We start from the raw sequence: 23701 nt of genomic DNA on the forward strand, positions 1-23701 counted from the left end.
CAGAAAGTGTCAACACTGGTCATGGAAGGTGCCACTTTGGCACCAAAAACAATATTTTTGGAGATTATTCATTCTGAGGAATCTGAACTTTCATGAAGTTCAGAATGACAGCTGAAGTTGTTTTTTTTTTGTTTGTTTTTTAATTCTGTTCTTCCATTAATATTCATATTCTTTCCCTTTTCTATATCACCATTCTGCAAACTGGGAAAGCAAATCTTCTGGTATTATTGTTATGGTTTTATGTTTTCTGTTATTGGTATTCTACATCATAACGTGATGTAATGCAGTGGGAGTTAAAGAGTTAATGCCATAGTTCCATGGATTGTCGATAGTTCCAGTTACCTTTCTCAGAAAAGAACTACAATTCCCTTTTCCCTTCCTCCCTTCCCCCTTTCCCAGAGCTTGTGTTGCTCCACACAATTAGCCATAGAACCAGGCCGAATTGGGCTGGAACTATGACAACTATCATCCACCTTTTGTTCTGTACCAAGGTCCACAATTTATGGTAATAGTGCTTTTCTAATACACATGTTATGCACTGAAGCACATTAGAAATCCATTGTCAATAACATCATGGCAATTTTCCATTGTATTTTTATACACATTATCATTCAAGACTCATTTGAGCCAGATCTTATGTTTACCACATACAGGCATAGGCAAATAGGCAGCTAGAATTCATTACTTGTGGTATAAAGGGTGAAATCATTCTAAATTAAAATACATTTTCTATTCTTGATTTTTATGTTTCTATCAAGATTGTCAGAAAATCTAAGAGCGGGTGAAGTATTTTCACATTTATTCATTTATTCACATATCATTGGAGTCTGATGTTATTTTCAGTGTTGCATAGATTTTATAGAAGTTGTTTTCTTAAAAAAAAAAGAAAAAAAAGTAGTGAAACACAACCGTGATTTTCAAAATTGCCATCAAAATAATATCTTTATGTTCTCTGTTAACACTCAGCTCGTAAAAATTCTTAATGAAATATATAAAATTCCTTCGTTTCTGTGCTAAACTGCAATTAACTAAAATACTGTGGTTGATAAACTTTCTTTTTAAATCTCAAAAAAGGAAATTATTTGAGCTCATTTTTATTTTGATGGGTTTGTACCAAGACTCCATTTAAATACCGACTGTTTGAAGAACTGAATTAAGGTTCTAACAACTTGATTTTTAGTTAAATTATTTGTGACAACTGTATGCATTTGTAATTTTGTCAGAATTGACCACCATCTTACAGAGATTTTGTATAGATCTTTTCTGTTGCTAATCTCTACACCATGATATATTCAACTCGTCCACACTTGGCCTTTATTTTTTCAGGAAATTCTAAACTCAGTCCCAAATTTGTAAATGTCTGACTGGATAAACTTAATTATAATCTCTCTTATACTCTGAGCATTTCTATAAGTAGGGACAATACACAAGAACATTAATCATATCTCTGTAATCAAGACAATCAGTTTCAATTGTTTCCTGAGTTCAATTTAGGTAGATAAGTAAAGATGCATAAAATAGTATAAGTTTTTAAAGTATTCTTTAAAGGTTGATCTCTAGCCATAATCTTCTACCAATAAGTCATTGGAAATGGATTTCTGAACCAGCACTGTAGTGAGCTATTGTCCACCAGATAGTTTCCCTTCTGTCTCTTAGGCAAATGAACTTGGACAATGACCAGAAAGTTAACAACAATATCCAAAATAAAAAGCTTCAAATTTATCACTGAGAAGATGTAAAATTCTCAAGATTATAAATTATAAATTAAGCAGTCTCTGAATTAACTTAGAAGAAAACAAAATCTAGAGGGAAAAAAAAGCAATAATGAAAAGCCAGTTAGTTTCTGCAAAATCTCTTCTGTTGAAAACATGTGTATTAATTTAGCTCTTAGCAGAATAGAAATAACACAGCCTTGATTAGTGTTTCTGATTTCCAGAGAGGTTGGGAACAAAGAAGAAGAATAGTTAATTTGTCATCTGTAAATATACATAATATATAATAGAATGGCTGCTTATTATATAACAGTTGCTTAATTGTATTTTCTTATCTAAGGCTTTGATTATCCCCCACTCACTCACCAAATGGAAAAAAAAAAAAAAAGTAAAAATGCAAACTTACTCTTTTATGTGTATAAAACTAAGATAAGAAGAATTTACATGTCTTATTAGGCAGTACTCATGAAATGTAAGGAAGAGGCATAAGTTTCCAAGAAAGATTTTTAAAAATTCCATTAACCTGTATTTTACTGTTACACATTTTCTGCTTTTTTCCCTTTCTTTCACAAAAGCCATTAAAAGTTACAATTCACATGAACATCATGTGTAACAGAAAAGCTGTTACCTTAGCAACAGAAGCAGTGAAACAGAAATGAACATTCTTCTTAGTGTTCATAGATTAAGATATTGCTTCAGCTTCAAATATTCAAATATAAATATTGCTTCAGATTTCAAATGTTTTTGATAATACATATTGATTGGTCTCACAGATGTTCCTCTGCAACATATGTCACTTAAACAAATAACTATAGCCAGAGAAACACTAGCAATAGAAGTTTAGAAGCCGTCCAGAAAGTTGCATACAACTTGTTTATTACTCTTTTCCATAATTAAAAACATAAATATCCATAATAATAATATCCATACTTCCACTGATTGTTTTCTCTCTTACTTTACTTTATATTATTTTATTTTATGTATAGAATTGTGGAATTATATAATCATAACATAATAGAATCGTAGAATGATTTGTGTTAGAGATCTTAAGGATTATCTAGTTCTCTGCCATAGACAAGGATTCTTCCTACTAGATTAGATTGCCCTGAGACCCATCCAAAATGACCTTAAATTCTTTCAGGAATGAGGCATCCACGTCTTCCTTCAGCAACCTTCTCCAGTGCCTCAAAACCCTCACAAAAAAGAATTTATTCTTGATTTTTAATCTACCCTCTTCTAGCTTAAAACTATTATTTTTTGTCCTATTACTCCACCCTGCCATAAAATATTCCTCCCCAGCTTTCTTGTATGCCCCCTATAAATGTAAGGGGAATCGTTCTTATATGAGTAATTTGAAAAGGAGTCATTATCTTGGCATTTTCACACTGTATATGTCTGTATGCTAAGTTGATAGCTCTCCTTTAGGGATAATAGGAGTACAGTATGCAACTACTTTATTTCAAATTAATCAAGACAATATATGAACAATGTCTTCTTTTTTTTTTTTTTTTACTCAATTGTATAGTGGTATCTACTAAAGGTTTCTTACTTCCAATTTAGAGTATTATGCATTATTATAATATTTATCATATATACACAGCAGTCTCACAATTTCTCAGCAGTACTAAATGTACCTAAGATTTCTTTACTGCTCACCATTCACCCTCTTCTAAGGATTTGTTCTTGATTCAAGGGAGATGGCACTCAGTGTGCTGCATTGGGGATTGCAGTTTTCTGTGTAACTCAGAAACTGTAGTCTGACATTTTGCTTACACAGATGCTATGGGTGTTTATATTGTGATTCTTCCAGTTTTCAGATTTTATTCACATTCATTTTACATTTTATACCCATATTTGGAAGAATAGGAATTTCTCTTATGCAGTGTATTTTCCTTCCAGGTTATGAATTTGTTTTTTATGCCTGTAGATTTGTTTAGAAACTCGCCTTAGCTGAAACAGTTTCCTATCTTTTCTACAAAAACACTACAGCAGTTTGTTATTTATTTGCTCTGAGCAACTTGGCATCTATTTTACAGAAGGAGATGCTCATTCATTATGATATCAGTAAGAATGGCAATCAGATCCTGAGTTGAGCAATATCAAGTGTGTCACCAAACAAGACACAGAAAACAGTGCTTCCTTGGCTTCTAAAGTTACCCCATTTTGATCATTCAATTTACTAGAGAAATTTCATTTTTAATTTATTTAAAAAAAAAAAAATCAAGCAACAACAACAAAACCTCTATTCATCCTTTCTATTGCCAAAAAAAGTAAAATTTTTACATAGAATCTCTTGCTGTTCTTTTAAATACAAAGCTACACAAGTCACTAGTACTCAGTGTGAGCTGCCCGTAAGCTCCTCTCTTACCAGAAGCTAAATATGTTTGCCATGCAGTTAAGGGATCTGCAGAGCACAGTTGAGTCTGAAGGTCATGTTGGACGTGCAGGACACAGGACTGTGTATGTGCAAGTTAGCTGCCAGTGTCACCAGATCCTCCATGTACAAATGGTAATAGGTCACTAAAGCATCTTGCTGCTTTGTCATTGATCATTACTCCATTTCTGATGAAGGAGGGCTTGCTTTGATCACTGAAAATCTAAGAAAGTGGACACTTTTTCTTAGAAACTTGCAATCTTTTCCTACTAAATTTATACACAGATTTCTTAGGTTTAGAATGGCGTTGTGAATAAAAAAAGAAATGGAAACAGGCACCTTTGTCCTGGGCAATATAATGACTGCATATCAGAAAGAAAAAAAATTGTGGCCAGATTATTAGAAAAAGCTATATAAAAAACTCACTTTTTTATCAACTGCAGCTAATTTTCTACGTTCACTGATAAAACTACTCTAGTCACAAAAAAAAGAAAAAAAAAGATAAATATAACATACCATATGCTTTGACATTTCTGTAAGTTCAGAAAACATATTAAATTAGACCATAGAAATTATCTGCTTTCTGATTTTTTTCCCTACATCTGCCATTACCATAAAATCATACAATCACAAAATTATAGAATCACAAAATTATAGAGGTTGGAAGGGACCTCCGCAGGTCATCTAATCCAACCCCTCTGCAAAAGCAGTTTACCTAGAGTAAGCTACTCTAGAAGAAAATCAACTGTCACTCTCTGGGTGAAATTCTGAGTTCATTTTCTGTTTCCAAGTAAACTAACAAAGCTTTGCTCAATACTTCTCTTACTATATCACACATAACTATCTAACCCGTTACTCAGTAACCCCAAGAATAAGACAAGGAAATATTTTCTAAGTCATGAGTTGAAACAGTTGAGTCCCATGAATCTATGAAGATTCCAAAATCAGATGATAACAAAAATACATTGCTTGGATGTATTAATGTCTCTCTACATCTTTTTCTATTAAATGATTCCAATTGGCAGCCCAACGATTTTATTCTGTTCAAACAGAGATGTATGGGGACTGCTGAATCATGGCCCAAACCTCTGATTAATCACCTGAGGCGAGCAGTGAGTCAGCCACGGGAGCACAGGGGAAGGCAATTCATCTGTGCTGCAGGAAGGGGTGGAGTCTGGCTCCACCTCCCCTAGACCCATTTAAGAGCTGACCACCAGTGGGGAAGTGTCTTTTCTGGAGTTCCACTGTACTGGAGTTTCCTATGTGAACCCTGGTTATGGTTGAGTGTACCTGTCTTTTCTGTTTCCTGCTTTGGTGTAATGACATCATAGCCAAGCTCTCTGTTATACCTTAACATCTGTATATTTGTTAATTGTACACTGCTATACCATAACATTGGTATATTCATTAATTGTATAAGAGATATATTATGTAACTTGTGTTTTAATGTTCTGACAATCTGAAAGAAGAGAGAGGTTGAAGCTGTAAGGAAAAAGACTGTTCTATATGTTTACAATATAATTATCAATGTTTATCCTCTACCTGAAGAGACACCAAAATTTACAGCTGATTACAATCATTAAATGAAACCATGGAAACACAAGTAAACAATATATTTTAAGAACAGTTACATTTAATACTCATTATGATTAATCTTCACCACACTTTTTTAGTTAAATGTAATCCCTTATGTAATGGTATGGGAATTTCAGTGGAAGAAGTTAGCGCGAGTGGTCTGTAATTGCACAGTAAGATAGTGAGAGTAGCGGTTGCTGCATTAGAAGCCATGGGCTCTATAAACTATTTCTCTTGTATTGGGACGGGATTGTTACAATTCAAAATCCTGATTTCAGGAAACCTAAGATCATACGCTATATGCGTGTCTCTTCACAATGTCAGTTACTCTACATAATCTCAAGTAAATAGAAAGATATTTTCTTAATATTATTACCAGTTGTTTTCTAGCTGCCACTCAGTTTCTCTTTGCAACTATATACATGCAGTAAGACCAGTAGATATCTGAGAGGAAAAATTATCTTGGGGTGTCTTGAAAGAAGGGTTTACTTCTGAAGAATTAATGAATCTCAGAATGGGTTACCACCCCCTCTCTCCCCCTCCCCCCCAAGAAAGAGAGAATAAAGAGAGTGAAAGAGAATGAATTATGGGATAGTTAATCACAGTGACTGATTAAAAAACTAGTAGAGAGTGACTAAGTCTGTTTTTGACTAAGATGATTCATAATTCCTTCATCATTTCATAGAAATAGGTGCTGATGAGGATCAGTTCAAGATCCATGTTAGGAAATAAACAGCTTTGCTGTATATTATCCTTTCATGAATTTCTCAGTATCTTAAAAGCGCACTCATGAGATGGCAACAGATTGCTTCCAGTACAAGAACCTTTCTCAATGGTACTTACTTCGTGGCGTATGCAAATTTTCTCCCCAAAGAATTATACTGACTTCTATTCAGGGAAGAGTAAATTTATTTTCCTAGTGAAGAACTTTTGTTACATATTTTCCTGTTAAAGTCACTTAATATATAGTCTTCTCCGATCAATGCATGTAAATAAATATCTAATTATCCTGCATATACAAAGTCCCTTTTATTGGAAGAAGGCTAACTGATTAATTAATATAATGTAAACTATTAAGTCTTAAATCATAGAATGATATAAAATAATAATAAATAATAAATAAAAGTGTATTCTGAGAATGTCACAGAGAAAACACTTTTGTTTGTTAAAAACACTAAATAATAGCATTACCTACTCCTGATGGTTATGCTTCATAATTCTCCTTATGAGTAGCTGACCTTTCCAATATCAGAAAGAATGAATGAATAAATAAATAATAGAAAGGCCTATCTACTTCTCTGTAATTAAAGAAAAATAGAAGCATATATCATAAAGGGTAACAGAATATACCAGAAAAATGAGGAAAATATTCAATATATTGACAAATAAAAATAGAGTGGGATGGTGAGAAGAAAAAAAAAACCATAAAACTAAAAACATATTTTCCCTTTCTCTTCTACCTCCTCTCTCTCCCAGATCTGTAGAGAGGAGGGGAATGGGTGCTGTGGTCAATCCAGAACATTTTTCTGCTCCTTTCTTCTCACACTGTTTTACTCTAGCTGGAGTTCTCCCAGCGTGCAGTTCTTCACAACTTTCTCCAAAGTGGGTCCTTCTCACAGGCTGTGGTTCTTCAATAAAAATCTGCTATAGTGGAGGTCCCCCATAGACTCCAATTCTTTTGAGAAAATCAGTTCATGAGTGGGCTCTTCCATATGGACTGCAGTTCCAGTCAGGAGCCTTCACTTGTGTGGGCTCACCATTGGCTGCAGTTTCCTTTGAAGGCACATCCACCTCCTCTGGTGGTGCAGTCTTCTGCATCTGTTCTGACATAGCACCTCTTGGGTTTCAGGCAGATAGCCTGCGCCATCATGGACATCACTACAGCTTGAAGGGGAACCTCTGCTCCACTGTCTGGAACATCTCCTCTCCTTCTTCTCCAACTTTGGTACCTGCAGAGCTGTTATTCTGATATACCACAGAATGTCAGGGATTGGAAGGGACCTCAAAAGATCATCTAGTCTAATCTGCCTGCTGGAGAGGAAATAGCTAGATTAGGTCACACACATGCATCCAGGTGGACTTTGAGTGTCTCCAGAGGAGAACCCACAACCTTGCTGAACAGCCTGTTTCAGAGTTCCATTACTCATACTGTGAAAAAGTTTTTTCTTGTATTTACGTGGCATCTCCTATGTTTCAATTTCAATTGGATGTCAGTGAAAAGAGCCTGGCTCCATCCTCCTACCATTCAACCTGTACGTATTTGTGAACATTAATGAGGTTACCTCTCAGCCTCCTCTTCTTCAAACTAAAAAGTGCCAGCTCCCTCAGCCTTTCCTCATAAGAAAGATGTTCCACTCCCTTAATCATCTTTGTGGCTCTGCACTGGACTCTCTAAGCAGTTCTCTGTCCTTCTTGAGCCGAGGGGCCCACATCTGGACACAGTAATCCAGATGTAGTCTCACCAGGGCAGAGTAGAGGGGAAGGAAAACCTCTCTTAACCTTCTAACAACACACCTTCTAATACACCCCAGGATGCCATTGGCCTTCTTGGCCACAAGGGCGCAGTGCTGGCTCATGGTCATTTTGCTGTTCAACAGGACACCCAGGTCCCCTATGCTGCTCTCCAACATGTCAGTCCCCAACCTACACTGGTACCCAGGGTTTTTCTTGCCCAGATGCAAGATTCTACACTTGCTCTTGGTATATTTCATTACATTTCTCCCCACCCACCCAACTCTCCAGCCTGTCTAGGTCTCGCTGGATGGCAGCACAGCCTTCTGGCATGTCAGCCACTTCTGCCAGTTTTATGTTGCCAGCGTACTTGCTGACAGTGCACTCTATTCCTTTATCCAAGTCACTGATGAATATATTGAATAGTGCTGGTCCCTGTACCCGCTCTTGGAGGACTCGACTGTACACACGCCTCCAACTAAACACTGTCCCACTGACCTCAACTCTCTGGCTTCTTTCCTTCAGCCAGTTCACTGTCCACCTCACTACCTGATTATCCAGACCACATTTCTTCAGGTTAGCTTTGAGGATGCTGTGGGAGGCATCCTCAGTGGTGTCAAATGCTTTATTAAAATCAAGACAGATCACATCAACTGCTTTACCATAATCTATCCACATAGTTATGTCTTCATAAAAAGCTATCAGGTTGGTCAAGCAGGACTTCCACTTGGTGAAGGCATGTTGACTGTCCCTAATGACCTTCTTATCCTTAATATTCCTAGAGATAGAGCCAAGGATAAGTTGTTCTATCACCTTTCCAAAGATGGAGGTAAGGCTGACCAGTCTATCATTACCCAGGTACTCCTTCTTGCCCTTTTTGAAGACTGCAGTGACATCTGGTTTTCTCCAGACCTCAGACACCTCTTCCATTCCCCACGATTTACCAAAGATAATGGAGAGTGGCCTAGCAATGACTTCTGCCAGCTTCCACCACCGCCACAAGTGCATCCCATCAGGAACCATGGTCCCTAACCTCATCAACTGAGGGAAACTTGATCCTGATTTCTCCTTGGGCCTCAGGGGCTGGGGCTCCTCCAGAGGTATATAGACAAAGAAGGCATTTAGTTAGTCCACTTTCTCTGTATCTTTCATCACCTCATTCATTAGTGGGCCTGCATTGCCTCTAGTGTTTGTTTTATCTGCAGTGTATTTGAAGAAGCCCCTTCTGTTGTCCTTGACTCCTCTTTCAAGTTTTAACTCCAAGGATGCCTTAGCTTTCCTAGTTGCCTCCCTACATCCTCTGACAGCAGTCTTATTTTCCTCCCAAGTGGCCAGCCTCTCCTTTCATGATCTGTAGACTCTCCTCTTCTGCTTGAGTTTGCCCATCAGTTCCCTGTTTAAACATGCAGGTCTCCTGGCTCCCTTTCTTGACTTCCTACCTACTGGGAAGCAGTCCTTGAATTATAACCATCTATCTTGTGCTCTTTTAACTTCAAGTACCCTGTACCATGGGATTTCCTCTAGTAATTGCTGAGGCTGAAGTTGGCCACAGAAGTCCAGTGTTGTGATTTTACTTGGTATTCTCTTCCTGCCACATGAGAACTTGAATTCCACCATCTCATGATCACTGCAGTCATAGCTGCCCTCAATGTTTACTGCTTCAACCAGACCCTCCTTATTAGTGAGAACTGAAGAAATGGATTCTTTGGTGCCATTAAAAAATACAGCTAAATTTCTTGACTTGTAAGAAGCAGTAAAAACTAATTAAAGTAATTTTCTTTAACTTTCTTCAACATATCTGCTATAGCTGCTAATTGAACCCTGGTGATGGTTGGTTAAAAAAGAAGTACATAAAAAATTAATGGAAAATGATGCAGTAGCCATTGACGATTCATCTTTAATGAAACATCACTACATCGTACACTTTTGCACTTATGTGCAAAAATTTTAAGGACAGTGAATGTCATGTAAACTTGTATATTTAAGGGATTTAATCATCATCAGGGATTTAATAATCATCAGTTATAGGATTTACTTATAAGTATGGATGCTGCTTATGAAGGCATCATTTACCTTTTTGAAGTAAAGAAGCTAACTCAGGGTAAAATGATTTTATGATTTGCAAGACAAAATCAAGAGATTTATGGAATGGATTATAGAAAGAGAAGGAAAATTTCTGTCAGAACTTGATGATGAAAAGTAGTTCACTGACAACTTTTTTTTGTGTGTGTGGATTTGACTGCTCATTTAAAGGAGTTAAACATTTGTCTTCAAGGCAAAATATCTCTGCTATGTTTTAAACAACAATGGCATTTAAAATGAAGCTTAAATTATGGCAAGCTCAAATTATGGCAAATAATTTTAAAATTTTTGATGCATTGCCTAAACATAGTCCTGCAAACCCTGAAAAATATGCAGCCTTGCTTTCTACTTTTATAAAGACATCTGAGGATAGGTTTCAAGATTTCTGAAAAGAACAATTTTTTGTATACAAATGACTCTATTTGCAGACAACAAAAATATATAAACTGTAAATTTTGAAATGAATTCATGGAGTTGCAATCAGACATTGAAATCACAGAAAAACTTGATTTTTTTTTTCACAGTAATGTCTTATATCATCACTTTTTGGCAGTATGTACATCTGTGAACAACTATTTTGTAGGATGAAAACAAGCTTGATATGTTCAGTGTGGGAAAGAAAGACCTCCTTTTGGGACAGACCTTGTAATATTTAAATGGAGTTTATAAACATTAAGGAAATCAACTTTTTACACCGGTAGATAGTGATAGGATATGGGGAAATAGTTTTAAACAAAAGGAGGGGAAATCGAGATTGGGTGCCATTTTTTTAACTGAGGGGGTGGTGGTCCTGGAATAAGCTTCCCATAGATATAATGGAGTCTTGTCTCTGAAAGTGTTCAAAGTTGCCTTGGGCAACCTGATCTGATGATTGATCTGGTGGTCAAAAACCTTGCCTAATGGCAAGGGATTCAAATTAAATGATCTAGCTACAGTATCATACAGCATGGTACATCGATACCATTATTAAAAATGTCAAGTATTGTAATTTTTTCACTTTTTTACTTTAATGCCTTTCAAATTTAAAGATGAATTTCAAACATTTCAAAAATTGTTTTGAAATGGAAATGAAATTCATTTTGAAACATCATCTTTGATAATGAATATCACAAAACTGATTTACCTGAAAATTTAATTATTAAGTGATTCAAAATAGAATTCCCAAAATGCCCCTTTTCTATTCTAGCTTGGCTATATTCATTCCTTTATTGGACTACAATCTACAGAAATAAATGACAAGAAAACCTGTTGACTAACCATTAATTACGACATTTTCCATAAAAGCTTGTACAACCTCTGAAGCATTATGGGGGCTCTCTTTTTCATAGTTCACTTTTTGAGCTCTTTTCTTTCTCTTCTGAATTTATCTTCAATTTATTCTTATATTCCTTTTTAATATCATTGCTTTCTAACCTTTATCCATGTATTATTGTCATCCATAGTCTCTCAAAAAACTCTGCTCTTCACTTCAGCTATCACAACTGCTCTGTATGATCTCTAATTGTTAAACATTTGTCATATAAAAGTGGGAGTGTCATATTTAGTGGGAGCTATTGGTAATAGGTGAACAGTTGGACTGGATGATCTTTTAGGTCTTTTCCAACCTTGGTGATTCTATGATTCTATGATTCTATGATAACACTGGCTAAGGAGAAGAACCTTCCATATTAATGGATCTCTGGCCAGAATCATTGATGAATATAGCATTCCACAGATTGAAGCAGAGAAATCTACTGAGATATTTATTGTTCTTGCAGTGCAGTCTCCTAAGTCTCATGCCACCTTTTTTAATTATGGAGAGAAGTAAGACAAATAACTGAAGAGAACAATAAATGAATAAATGACAGAGGAGTTCACAGATCTGTCTGTGTGGGAGTTTGCCCTATCCAAATGTATTTGGTTGACATGACTAAGTTTTGGTAGTAAAGTTGCAGAAGGGGACAAAAAATCAGCTGTCAAGAGCTCTGAGAAAATTCAGAAAGAAATGGCTCTGCAGAAACTAATGTCAGTGAAGAATGAGGGCAAGAGGTACCCCTGGCATAGATAAGAAGGTCACTGCAGCCCAGTAGGGACCCATGTTAAAGCAGACTGTGCCCCTGTAGACCAAGAGCACCACACAGAGAAGATCTACACCCATAGTCATGGAGGAACATGTAGTGTAGCACACTTGGGGTGTTATTGCCCATGGGGACCTGTGCTGAATCATTCTGCTACTCCCCTTATGTAGGGACTTGAATCACACTGGTATTTGCCAGTAAAACAATACAACAAAGCACACACAGTACAGGAGGTTCCTTCAGTGTGCTGACAATAACTCCCCAAAACTTACTGTAGTTCAACAAGGACAAGTGAAGATTCCTACAGCCAGGGAGGAATAACCACATGCATCAGCACAGATTAGGGGCTGAACTGCCGGAAAGGAGCTCTGTGCAGAAAGAGCTAGGTGTCCTGGAAGACAACAGTTAACCATGAGGCAGCAGTGAACCCTTGTGGCCAATGGTTATTCTAGGGTATATTGAAAAAGTGAGGCAAGCTGGTAGAGAGACGTTATTCTCCTATTTTGCTCTGCACTGATGAGGCCACATCTGGAGTACTGTGACCAATTCAGGCCTCCCCAGTTCAAACAAAGATGGAGAACTTCTGGAGAAAATTCAGCATAAGCGCACAAAAATAATAAGTGGCCTGGAGTATCTCTCATTAAGAAAGGCTGAGAGACCTTGAATTGTTCAGCCTGAAGAAGAGACGACTGACAGAAAATCTTATCGGTGCTTATAAATATCTAATGGGCAGAAGTCAAGTGAATGGGTCCAGGCTCTTTTCAGTGCTTCTCAGTGGCAGAACAAGAGGCAATAGAGCAAAGAGCAACAGCTATCCACACAGCCATTTTATCGTTCTATGATTCTACCAAAAAGTGATGCAGCATAAAGTCTTTATATTGTATTTCAATACAGTTTACAAATAGCAACAAAATATTCTCTGATTTCTGAAAAAAATGCTTTTTATTCAAATAAATCTTGAAACTACTTCAAATGTATAATAAATTATTATTTAGGAAAATGTTATTAAAGTTATTTAACACTTTATAATTAGCTTAAAATTTTGCTGTTATATTATTAACAAGTACCCAGGATTGGAAAATTAGTATTACAAAATGTATATTAAGACATATTTTGAAAGTGAGATTAGCACCAGAGGAACAATGAAGGAATATGGAAATCTAGCTTTAAAGCTGTTAATTACTTTGGAGGTTATGGAACATTGTATTAAGCACAAAGTATGATGGAATACAAGAAAGATTATTCGTAGATGAGTATGAGAAGCAAGATAAATGGCATGAAAAAACAGTATTGAGAACCAAGGAGGCCTCCAGAAGAGAAAAATAATATCAAGTAAGCTGCAAGATGGTTACGTTATAACAAACCTGACTGGAAGAAGAGCATGTGGCTAGGCTCATGACTCTGATTGGATAAACACCTGCATGCGCAGTTAAGGGGTGTTTGTGGAATGTTTTGTTGACATGCAAAATGAAGGTGGGAAAGTTACAGAAGAAAACTTGTGAAGGGATATTAGAACCTGTAATAAATTTTTTTGATTGTTCACATCCAAGTTTGTGCCTCAGATGTTGAAGCATATCACAACAAAAATGATTTTTAGATCACTACAGACTAAGTTTGCAGTAGTGTTAGTATACTTACTACACTTACCAAGAGTTAGCTGTAAGTTGACTTAAGATTTTCATTTTACTGAATATTGCACTAATCATGCTATATTCTTAATTAAAATCATACATTGCAGATTGCATTGCTAGAATTAAGATCCTAAAAAAGCTTGATAGATTCAAAGAATTAGAGAATCACAGTGGATAGAAGGGGCCTTAGGAGGCCATCAAGTCCAGCCTTCCTGCTATAAGCGGATTCTCTAACATAGCAGGAAAGCATACAGGGAGGATTCAAGTATCTCCACTGCAGATGATTTTGCAACATCTCTGGACAGCCTTTTCCAGTGTTTTTACCCTCACAGCAAAAAACTTCTTTCACATGTTGCATAGGACTTCTTTTCTTCCAGCTTCTGCAATTGCTCATTTTTCTATCGGTTTGCAATGCTGAAAGCATCCTGGTCCCATCCATTTGTGTCCTGCACTTCAGACATTTAGAAACATTGATGAGATCACATTTCAGTCTTCTATTCTCCAGAATGAATGAACCATCTTAGCTCTCTTCTTGCTTGCACATAAGGCCATCAAATGTACTTTCTCTGGAGGTTGTTCTTTTTTGGACAAGGGAGAACAACGTATTCCATATGTGGCCTCAACAGGGCAGAGTAGAAGAGGAGAAGGAAAATCTCCCTTCAGCTGCTGGTCACAATTCCTATTGGAGCCCAGGAAACCACTGGCCTTCTTTAGCAGTATGGGTTTACGAGAGGTAGGTCCTGCTTGACCAACTGATCTTCTGTTACCGATTGACCCACCTGGTGAATGAGGGAAAGGCTATTCATGTAGTCTGCCTAGACTTCAACAAAGCCTTTGACACTTTCTCCTACAGTATTCTGGAGAAGCTGGCAGCCCACAGCTTGAAAAGGTACACTCTTTTCTTGGTTAAAAACTGACCAGATTGGAGGGCCTAGCCACATGGAGTCACTCCAGTAGGTGACAGGTCATGAGTGGTGCTACCCAGGTAGAGATATTGGGCTTGTTTTTCAATATCTTTATTGATGATCTGGAGGAGCATACTGAGTGTACACTCAATAAATTTACAAATGACACCAAGATTGTAGTGTTGATCTATCTGGGGATATGAAGGCCCTACAGAGGGATTTGGATAAGCTGGATAGCTATGCTGACGCCAATGGGATGAAGTTCAAAAAGACCAAGTGCTGGATCCTACACTTTGGACACAGCAATCCCCAGGCAATGCTACAGGATTGGGGAAGACTGGCTGGAAGAATGTGTGGAAGAAACAAAACAGGAGGTGTTGATTGACAATCGGCTAAACATGAGTCAGCACTGTACCCAAGTGCCCAAGAAGGCCATTCTCATTCTGGTTTCTATCAGAAATAGTGTTGCCAGCAGGAGCAAAACAAAAATAAAATGTAAGCTGCATACCACATGAGAACAATAAAGAAAACACAAAGTGGATTTGTTGCAGTTTCAAGTAAAGATTATAATCGCTATTTGGTCCAATGTGTATTTGATGATCATCTTATTGGAAGAACAACATTAGATTTGAGAATATTTCAAGATTTTAAAGAAGACTTTAAGGAGTAACAAAATACTTCTGAATGCAGGAATATATAGCTGAACATGCATTAAATATATTCATCATCTTCTGCATTAATTTAATATATATATACAAATATATATACTTGTGAATGTCTGAATTCATACCAAACAAGGATAATTCATTCTTGTAGGTGTTCCTCTTGTTTTCAGAAAAAGCTAAACATTCTTTCATTGTCAAATGATAATCAGAAAAATATATCCTACAAAACTTATTTTTTGTCTCATCTGCACACTTCAGTATCTCATATTTATTTAGTTGGCCATGAACTATGTTTCTGTACACATCCTAACAGCAACATATGATAACTGCAAGAATAATCAGCATTGTCACAAATACAGTTAATGTGCATGCTAAAATTTTCTTTTTCTTAAGTTCATCTGTAACACACTGGAATGGGATGTTTTTTGCTGTTGACTTCAGCAATATATTCTTCTCTTTATGTAGACATGGAAAAAAATGATGCGCTCTAATTTCTAGTATCTCTATATTTGTAGTATTCTAGAAGATTACATCTTTTATGTTGAGATACATTGCATTGGAGTTATCTAATATGCCAGGTATAGAAAATTCGAAGCTGTAAAAAAAATTAGTATGTCTGAATTAATTGATGTCTGATCTCCAAGATCAAGTAATGACAGAAATAGGTAAGTGTATTTTAGAACAGCATCAGTGACCGTAAATCACTAGTCACAAAAAATATGAGTAAATTTAAATGACGCAGATAAACAAGAATGAGATTGAAATGTTCACCATAAGTTGTATACTCCTATGAGGTCAGATTTTCTGAGAACTATCAAGATGAAGCTGGACAACCAAGTTTAATTCTGTAAAATATTTTGAAGATACCAGATGAAATGTTGCCACGTTATCTAAGAAAAACTAAAATATTTCTGCTTTGGTTAAGTCTAATACATGTTAAATGTATTTCAGCCATGAAATTATAAATTATAAATTATGATTTTCAGTATCAACTATTTTTCTACACAGATGAAAACATTTGTATAGCATTATGCCTAATGACAATATACCTCATTTTCTTTCTTGTTTTTTCCGAATCCCTTAAAATCTGTTGGAACAAGTTCCATTTGCTGCAAAGACCAGCTCAAAGAAGCTGACCTACTGGTAGACATTATTCCATTTGTCAACATGTTAGAATATATGTTCCAAGGCTGTAAACTTGGAACAAACTGCTCTATTAACAATTATATTCAGAACTCTTTTTACCCCTCCTCTCTGTGTTTATAATTAAAGAACTGAATTTACGCTTTCTTGAGAAGTAAGGAAAAAAAAATGAAATACCATACAATAGAAGTAAATATACTTAGGGATTCAAATAGATTTGGAGTGAAGAAATCAAGCAATATATATTCTTAAAAAAGAATGTAGATGGAGAAAAAATGTAGAAAAAACTGTCAGTTTCTGGATCAAAGAAAAAGAAATTGAGTTAATAATAACTTATTTCCGCTTCTATTATTTATGAAATATTAAGGACTTTAAACCGTGAGCAGGACATTATTTTTGAGACACTTTCAATCATAATGTCTTCCAGCCAGGTATACTGTTGCATTTCAAAACCAGCATTTAACACTCCATTTACCTGAAAGCTACATCTCCAGAGTGAAGCTACTATCTGAAGTAAATGCATAAGATTGCAGAATGCAAGAGCAGGACAGAATCTTAAGAATAATGAACTACACACTGTAGGAGAAAATAGGATGAAAGGCCATACAAGAAACCTATAGATGCACAGGTCAATGAGACTTGATAAGAAGTATACAAAGGTCATGAGGAACTTCCGGGATAAAGTTTCTAGATCACTATCCAATATTTCACTGGTCTTATCAGTACAATAAAGTTTACAGTGACTGGAAAACATGAAAACATAACTCTTACTATTAAAAACAGAAAAAGGAAAAAGACTTGATTGGAGACAGTCAACGTGCATTAACCGAGGGCAAATCATGGCTGACAAATCTAGTGGCTTTCATTGATGGAGATACAGTGTAGGCGAATGAGGAAAGAACAACTGTTGCCATTGACTTATGCAAAATCTTTATTCTCTCTACTTTAAAAAGATGAGGAATTGATGGATGGACTACTTGGTGACTAAGGAATTATATGGAGGGTTGTGTGTGTGTGTTCAGTGTTTCACATGGAGACCAGTGAAAATGGTTTTTATTAAGGGTTAGTATTTAGACCCATGCTATTTATTGTCTCTGCCATTGTGCTTGCAGTCCACAAAGCTGAATTAATCCTGGGCTGCATCCAAAGAAGTAATCTCCAAGCAGGTCTCCCCTCTATTCCACTGTTCTTAGACCCCACCTGGACTGCTACATGGATCTCTGGGTCGATCAACAAAGACCGTGAATCTGTTTGAGTGAATCCAGAGGATCATCAAGAGAACAATCAGAGGACTGAAGAAATTCTCCTAAGAAGGCAGGCTGAGATAGCTGGAGTTTCTCAGAAAAATGAGACCTTACAGCATCTTTCCAGTACATAAAGTGACATAGAATAAAGCTTGTAAGAGGCTTCATATGTTGTCTGAGAGTGATAGAACTAGAAAGGATTCATATCTGAAAATTAAAGAGGTTTTGGCTTAGATTAGGCATTAGGAACAAATTGTTTCCTGAAAGTGTGGTGAGGCATTGGAACAGATTTCCCAGAGAGGCTGTAAATGTCCAATTGTTGGCAATGTTTAAGGCCAGGCTGTATGGGGACCTAGGCAGCCTGATCTATGAGAAGTGACAACTGCAAATGGCAGGGATTTGAACTTGTTGATCTTTATGATTCTTTCCACTTTCCACGACGTTCACATTCACAAAGACTTTTTTATAGTGCAGCAGATATATAATGGAACAGTGCTCCTCTCCAGATACAGAATTCCAATGTTTAATCTATGTCTCTGATATTACAGTTTAGAGGGAGTCAGATTTGTAGTCTGCCATTTCATTTTGATTAAAGAAGTTTAATCTTAGAGTTGACATCCTTATGTGAATTTTGAACTTCACCAATTTAAGAATACCTTATCAGTGATTATTCAACTTACTTTGTGACTAGCAGATCTGTATCCATGTTGTCCTTACATATCTTGGATAATGCCCTTGCAGTATAAATAGTAGACATGAGTATACAGAAAAATATTGTAGCATTGATGTTGAAATGGCAAGAGATACTTTCAGAAATGAATTCTCAGTAGTCATGTGATATTACTTATAGTCTGTTTTCAAAATTGTCATCCCTTACTTGATAAATTAATGTTTCCTTCATAATACTAAGTAAAGATATGAAATCTCTCAAATTACATTTCTCCTGCATTCAATAACTGCATGCACATTTCAGAGCTTTCCAATAAACATTACAACATCAATACAAAGTCACAATTTTTCTTATCTTTTGTTGCAGAAATTTGTAATAGAACTTAGTCCACTGCTATTCTGAGAACAGATGATAGCTCAGACTGATTGCTAAAGAATATGAAATTGAATTCACATTTGATTTGAGCAGTACTTAGAAAATTATTAATGAGCTTTGGGATATTTTTTCTGGTCAAAGAACTGTTCCCATTGTGTTCCACGACAATGGTATTGAAATGACTGTTGCGTCCTGATACATTAAAATAATGTACTGTATAAAAGGATACAGAACGGAAATTGAGCATATTTTAATCTTTCTCAAGAAACGGTATCATTCTCTTCGTCCTAAATGTCCCTCAGTTCCAGAGCACAGAAAAAAATCTCTTTTAAATTTCGTTGAAATCTACTTATGACAGGAACTTTTTTCCATTTCCCAGTCACTTCTCACACCATGTCCATTAAGTTCTTGTTAGCTGTGCAGTTCAGCTAAACCTCAGCTCACAAAACTGTTGTCTGTCTGCATGTTACAAAACTTACCCCCATTACTGAATCTAACATATAACTAAATAGTACAGTTAGCATTTGAAAGTGTTCATACATACTTTTTGACTATATAGATAATTGGTGTTTTACATAAACTTGTATTTTGAGATGAATTTTGTCAAAGAACGCTAGATCCTGAAACATGACATCAAGAGAACATTTTTCAACTTTTTGTACTGAACTCTCTACTTCCTTTTTTTCCCAAATGTCACTGTGACACTGGTTTTAAACAAAGACAAATAAGTTGCTGCTGTTCAGTGTCTCTGCTATTCTAGCTGAAGGTGCTTTCTAGTGTTCTGTCTACTTGCCATTTTCATTTGTGACAATGAGGGAACTCATTCTGCAACTTCTGTCTTGACTACTTTGTTAATAAGTCATTGAACATTTTTCATTCATATTCTTTATGTACTTTTTTTGTTGGAGAAAGTCAGAAGACACTGTAGTCTTTTGAAGAGTTATCATTTATAAAAGTCCCCACTCATGCTTGTAATTGTTCAGTGATATTTTCTACACAAACAATAGAGCGGCATAATGGATCAACTCAGTTTTTATCGACGGTGCTGTCACAGTAAAAGTAATTTTGTAATTACTTTTTGTAATTACATGAATCATTTACCTTCCTATATTATTCTTTCTATGAAAAAAACAGTACTATTTCCATGATTTATTCTGTTTCCCTGTTCTATTTTTGTCATTCTGCAGAACATGAAAGCATGAATAGCTTGTCAGACAATAATTATTACATTATAATTTTATTTCATTTTACACAACTTTTTTGCACTTCTGTGACATCTTAACAAGTAATACAATCTGGCTAAATTATTTGATAATGGTGAAAAATATCATGTAGGGATAATTAGAGAAGGTTGTCTCTATTAATATGTAAATTTCAGAGTTTTAATGAAAATGATTAATTTTATCGTGCATAATTTTGTTTCTTAAAGAAATAAACTACATTTTTAAAAAACATAATCAGAATTAGTTACACATTTTGTGAATTAGAAATATTTAATGTCATGATAGACAACTATTTTCTCAGATTTTTTCTTTTTCCCAAATTGAACTATAGCATGAATTGTGAACTCCAATATCAAAAAGACAAATAATACTTTCTGGACTGTTTCAACATAACTACACTTTTTTTTTTTAATGCATTTGTACATTGTCTACCATAAAGATACATCACTTGCATATATACTCATGAGTATAAATATAGATATTCATAGGTACATATCAAGCTAAAGTAACCAGGATTTTTGCTGAATATTGTGAATGTTTAGTATTCATTACATATTTATATTTCCTTTTCTACTCTTCACTCTCTACTGTCTTTTCCACTTGACAGACACTTAAGCACCTTAATATTTTTCTGTAGAGACAAAAGTAATCTCATTCTCACTAGTAAAGAACAGTTAAAAATTATGCATGAAACTGCATTTAGTATAATTCGTAGTGATTGCGTTTTTCTGGAACACTCTCCTGCATTTGTATAATGGAAAATCTATAAAATTTCAGGAATTTTTTTTGTAGCAATACTCCTCCAGTCCAGAGTAATTTCCTGAGGAGGAGGTGAGTGTTGTATTTAGTAGAGAGACAAGTGAAGAGTTATTGAGCTCACACACTTTACCACTTCTGACATAAGTGCATGAGCAAAACCACAGCAATTTAGAAGAGCAGGAGAATATTTCAATTCCTAATTTTTTAATTTTTGCTGTTGTATGAGATGCTCCAGGAAGTGAGCTTTAGATATTGGAAGAAAGACAGAGGCTTTCAAGCTACCAAAATAGATTAAAAAAAAAATGAGTACGTTGGTATCTTTTTTTTATAGCCCTGTACATTAGTACTATCTTCTTGCATCACCTCTTCCTTCTGCCTGATTGTTTCAGTTAAATAAAATGCATCTACTACACATGGCATTCCACATCTGCAGTCTACTGTTGAACTCTGTTTTCTGTTTATGTTCAAAATTTCTGAATTTTGTAGTGACTACAAAAGGTCAGCAAAAGTAAGTTATTAAAAATCTCTCTAGAAAAGAAGAAGAAAATGAAAATTAAGGAAGAAGTGTCTTTCAATGAGCTCTCAAAAGATTGATTCTCAATTAATATTAGATAATCAGATCCAGTAGCTATTATATGTACACGATGATATACTTATTAGTTATCTAATATGTACATGATGATATAGTAATTAGTATATAATCGTGTACATATAATATAACTAATTAGATGTGCCAACATCGTATTCATTCTTTAAATTAGCAGGGATTCAAAATATAATATGATTTGGAAAATAGCTTATATATCTCTGCTAACTTGGTTAGGTGAACTAGCCCTCAAAGGCAATGTGAAATTATATTAAGAAAAGTCTCTTGGATATTTTTTTTTGTTGTTGTTTTTAATGTTATTTTTGATTCTATAACTACTATAAGTCCCACATTTTTTTTTTTTAATTTTTTACTGGTTTGACTGAATTTTATTTGAGAAAAGCAAAACTGAAGGCCATACCTGGATCTATTACATATTTCTAACTATTTGGTATCTATAAAGTTTAATGAACATTTGAATTAAAATCATTTAAAACATAGAAACAAGTGTTAATAAAATCTGCTATGAAATGCTATTTTAATGCTCTCCCATATTAATTTTCTTTCTGAAATTCATATTTTTTGTTAACTCAGGCTAGTAAATATCATTGTATAGCTACTTGAAAGGAGCTACACAAAGAAATTTCTAGGTTTTCTAGTGCACGACAGTTTAATCATGGGGCAACAGGGTGACCCTGTAGTCTAGAGGGCATATGGTATGGTAGGCTTCAAGAGAGATGTTTTCCATCAGCGTATCCTCTTCCTCTATACTTCCTTGATGAGGCCACATCTAGAGTATAAAGACTTGTTCTATGCTCCCCATATCAAGAACAGAGAGTTTCAATTGGATATCTTTAGAGATCCTGATGATAGCAAGCACAGATGCTACAAATGGCATTTTCATGGGAAGATTTTATCATTCCAAATACTTCAATGTATTTGGAGCGTTTCTTGCCTTGCATTATACCTTTCTGTATAGAAAAATCTGACTATGCCTACAACGTCACCAGAGAAATACATGAACATGCCTTTTTATCTGTGCCACCGCCCTTTCAAAACTGATTTGTCAAAAAAATACATCTTTAACATATGTATTCATCATGCTTTCTTCACAAACTTCACTTACAAGAAAACTGAAATTCCAGATACTAATTTCAGAATACTATAATCATAACAACTCAAAGGTTTGAAAATATATATTCTAACTGTCGTCCTTTGCCTAATTACTGCAAAAAGTATTCCAAACAACATCACAACAAGTTCCCTGTAATGGCATTTGTGTATTCTTTCAACTCCAATCTTGGCTGTTCAGAAGTTCCTCTACATTATTGACTGATGGCATTTATTGGTACACTGATTTGTTTTTAATTTTGAGAATATGTAACTCTTAGATAAGAGGTCTTAGAATCATAGAATCCTTAAGCTTGGAAGGGACTTTTTTTGGTCACCTAGTCTAACTCCCTGGTAATGAACAGAGACATGCATATCAGGTTGCCCAGGGCTGATCCAGCCTCACTTTGATGACTTGAGGGATTGGACATCAACCACACCTCTGAGCAGCCTGTTTCAGTGCCACACCACCATCACTGTAAAACACTTTTTATTATGCCCAACCTAAGTCTACCTTCTTTTGTATTGAATTAATTTTCCCTTGTTTTCTCACCACAGGTCCTGCTAATGAGTCTATCCTCTTCCTTCTTGTAACTCCCCTTTACTTATTGAAAGGCTGCTATCAAGTAACTTTGGAGCCTTTTCTGTTCCAGGTCGAACAGTTTGTGCTAATTCAACCTGTTCTCTTAGGGTAGATTTTCTATTCCCTGGATCATTTTTGTGGACCTCCTTTGAGGTCCTCTCTCCCGAACTGAGTACTCCAAATATGAATGCAGTATTCCAGATGTGGAGAAGAAAATGAAATGAAATCTTTAATGAAAGATCTTACTGGATTAGCAGAACAGTTTGATCAATTCTTGGTCATCTTTAGCTTATAAAATACTGGGACTTAATTTAACTGGGAACACCTTAAGAATAACAGGGGTAGAGGGATAAGAAATGATAGCTTCACTTTTTGAGACTACTGAATTAAAATGGGAAGATAAAATAGTCACAGGGCAATTGTTATATGTGCCAGAAGCAGGGACCAATTCACTGGGGAGAGATTTAATAGTTAAATTAGGATTGCAGTCGAAAATTTGTGAAACAGATATAAAGGTGTCAATGAATTTGTTAACAGCTGATGATGAAAAAGAAAT

General features: G+C 35.5%; 1 protein-coding gene across 1 annotated transcript in view; it reads right to left on the bottom strand.

Moving 5' to 3' along the window:
• LOC104915132 (contactin-associated protein-like 4) overlaps nucleotides 1–23701 on the bottom strand; it is a 248871-nt gene that overhangs the window by 60096 nt on the left and 165074 nt on the right. The window contains exon 7 of the mRNA XM_010725847.2: nucleotides 8433–9140. Coding sequence (XP_010724149.2) covers nucleotides 8433–9140 — 708 coding nt within the window. The remainder of the gene's footprint in view (nucleotides 1–8432; nucleotides 9141–23701) is intronic.

This window comes from Meleagris gallopavo, chromosome Z (assembly GCF_000146605.3).
Source record: "Meleagris gallopavo isolate NT-WF06-2002-E0010 breed Aviagen turkey brand Nicholas breeding stock chromosome Z, Turkey_5.1, whole genome shotgun sequence".
Lineage (NCBI taxonomy): Eukaryota > Metazoa > Chordata > Aves > Galliformes > Phasianidae > Meleagris > Meleagris gallopavo.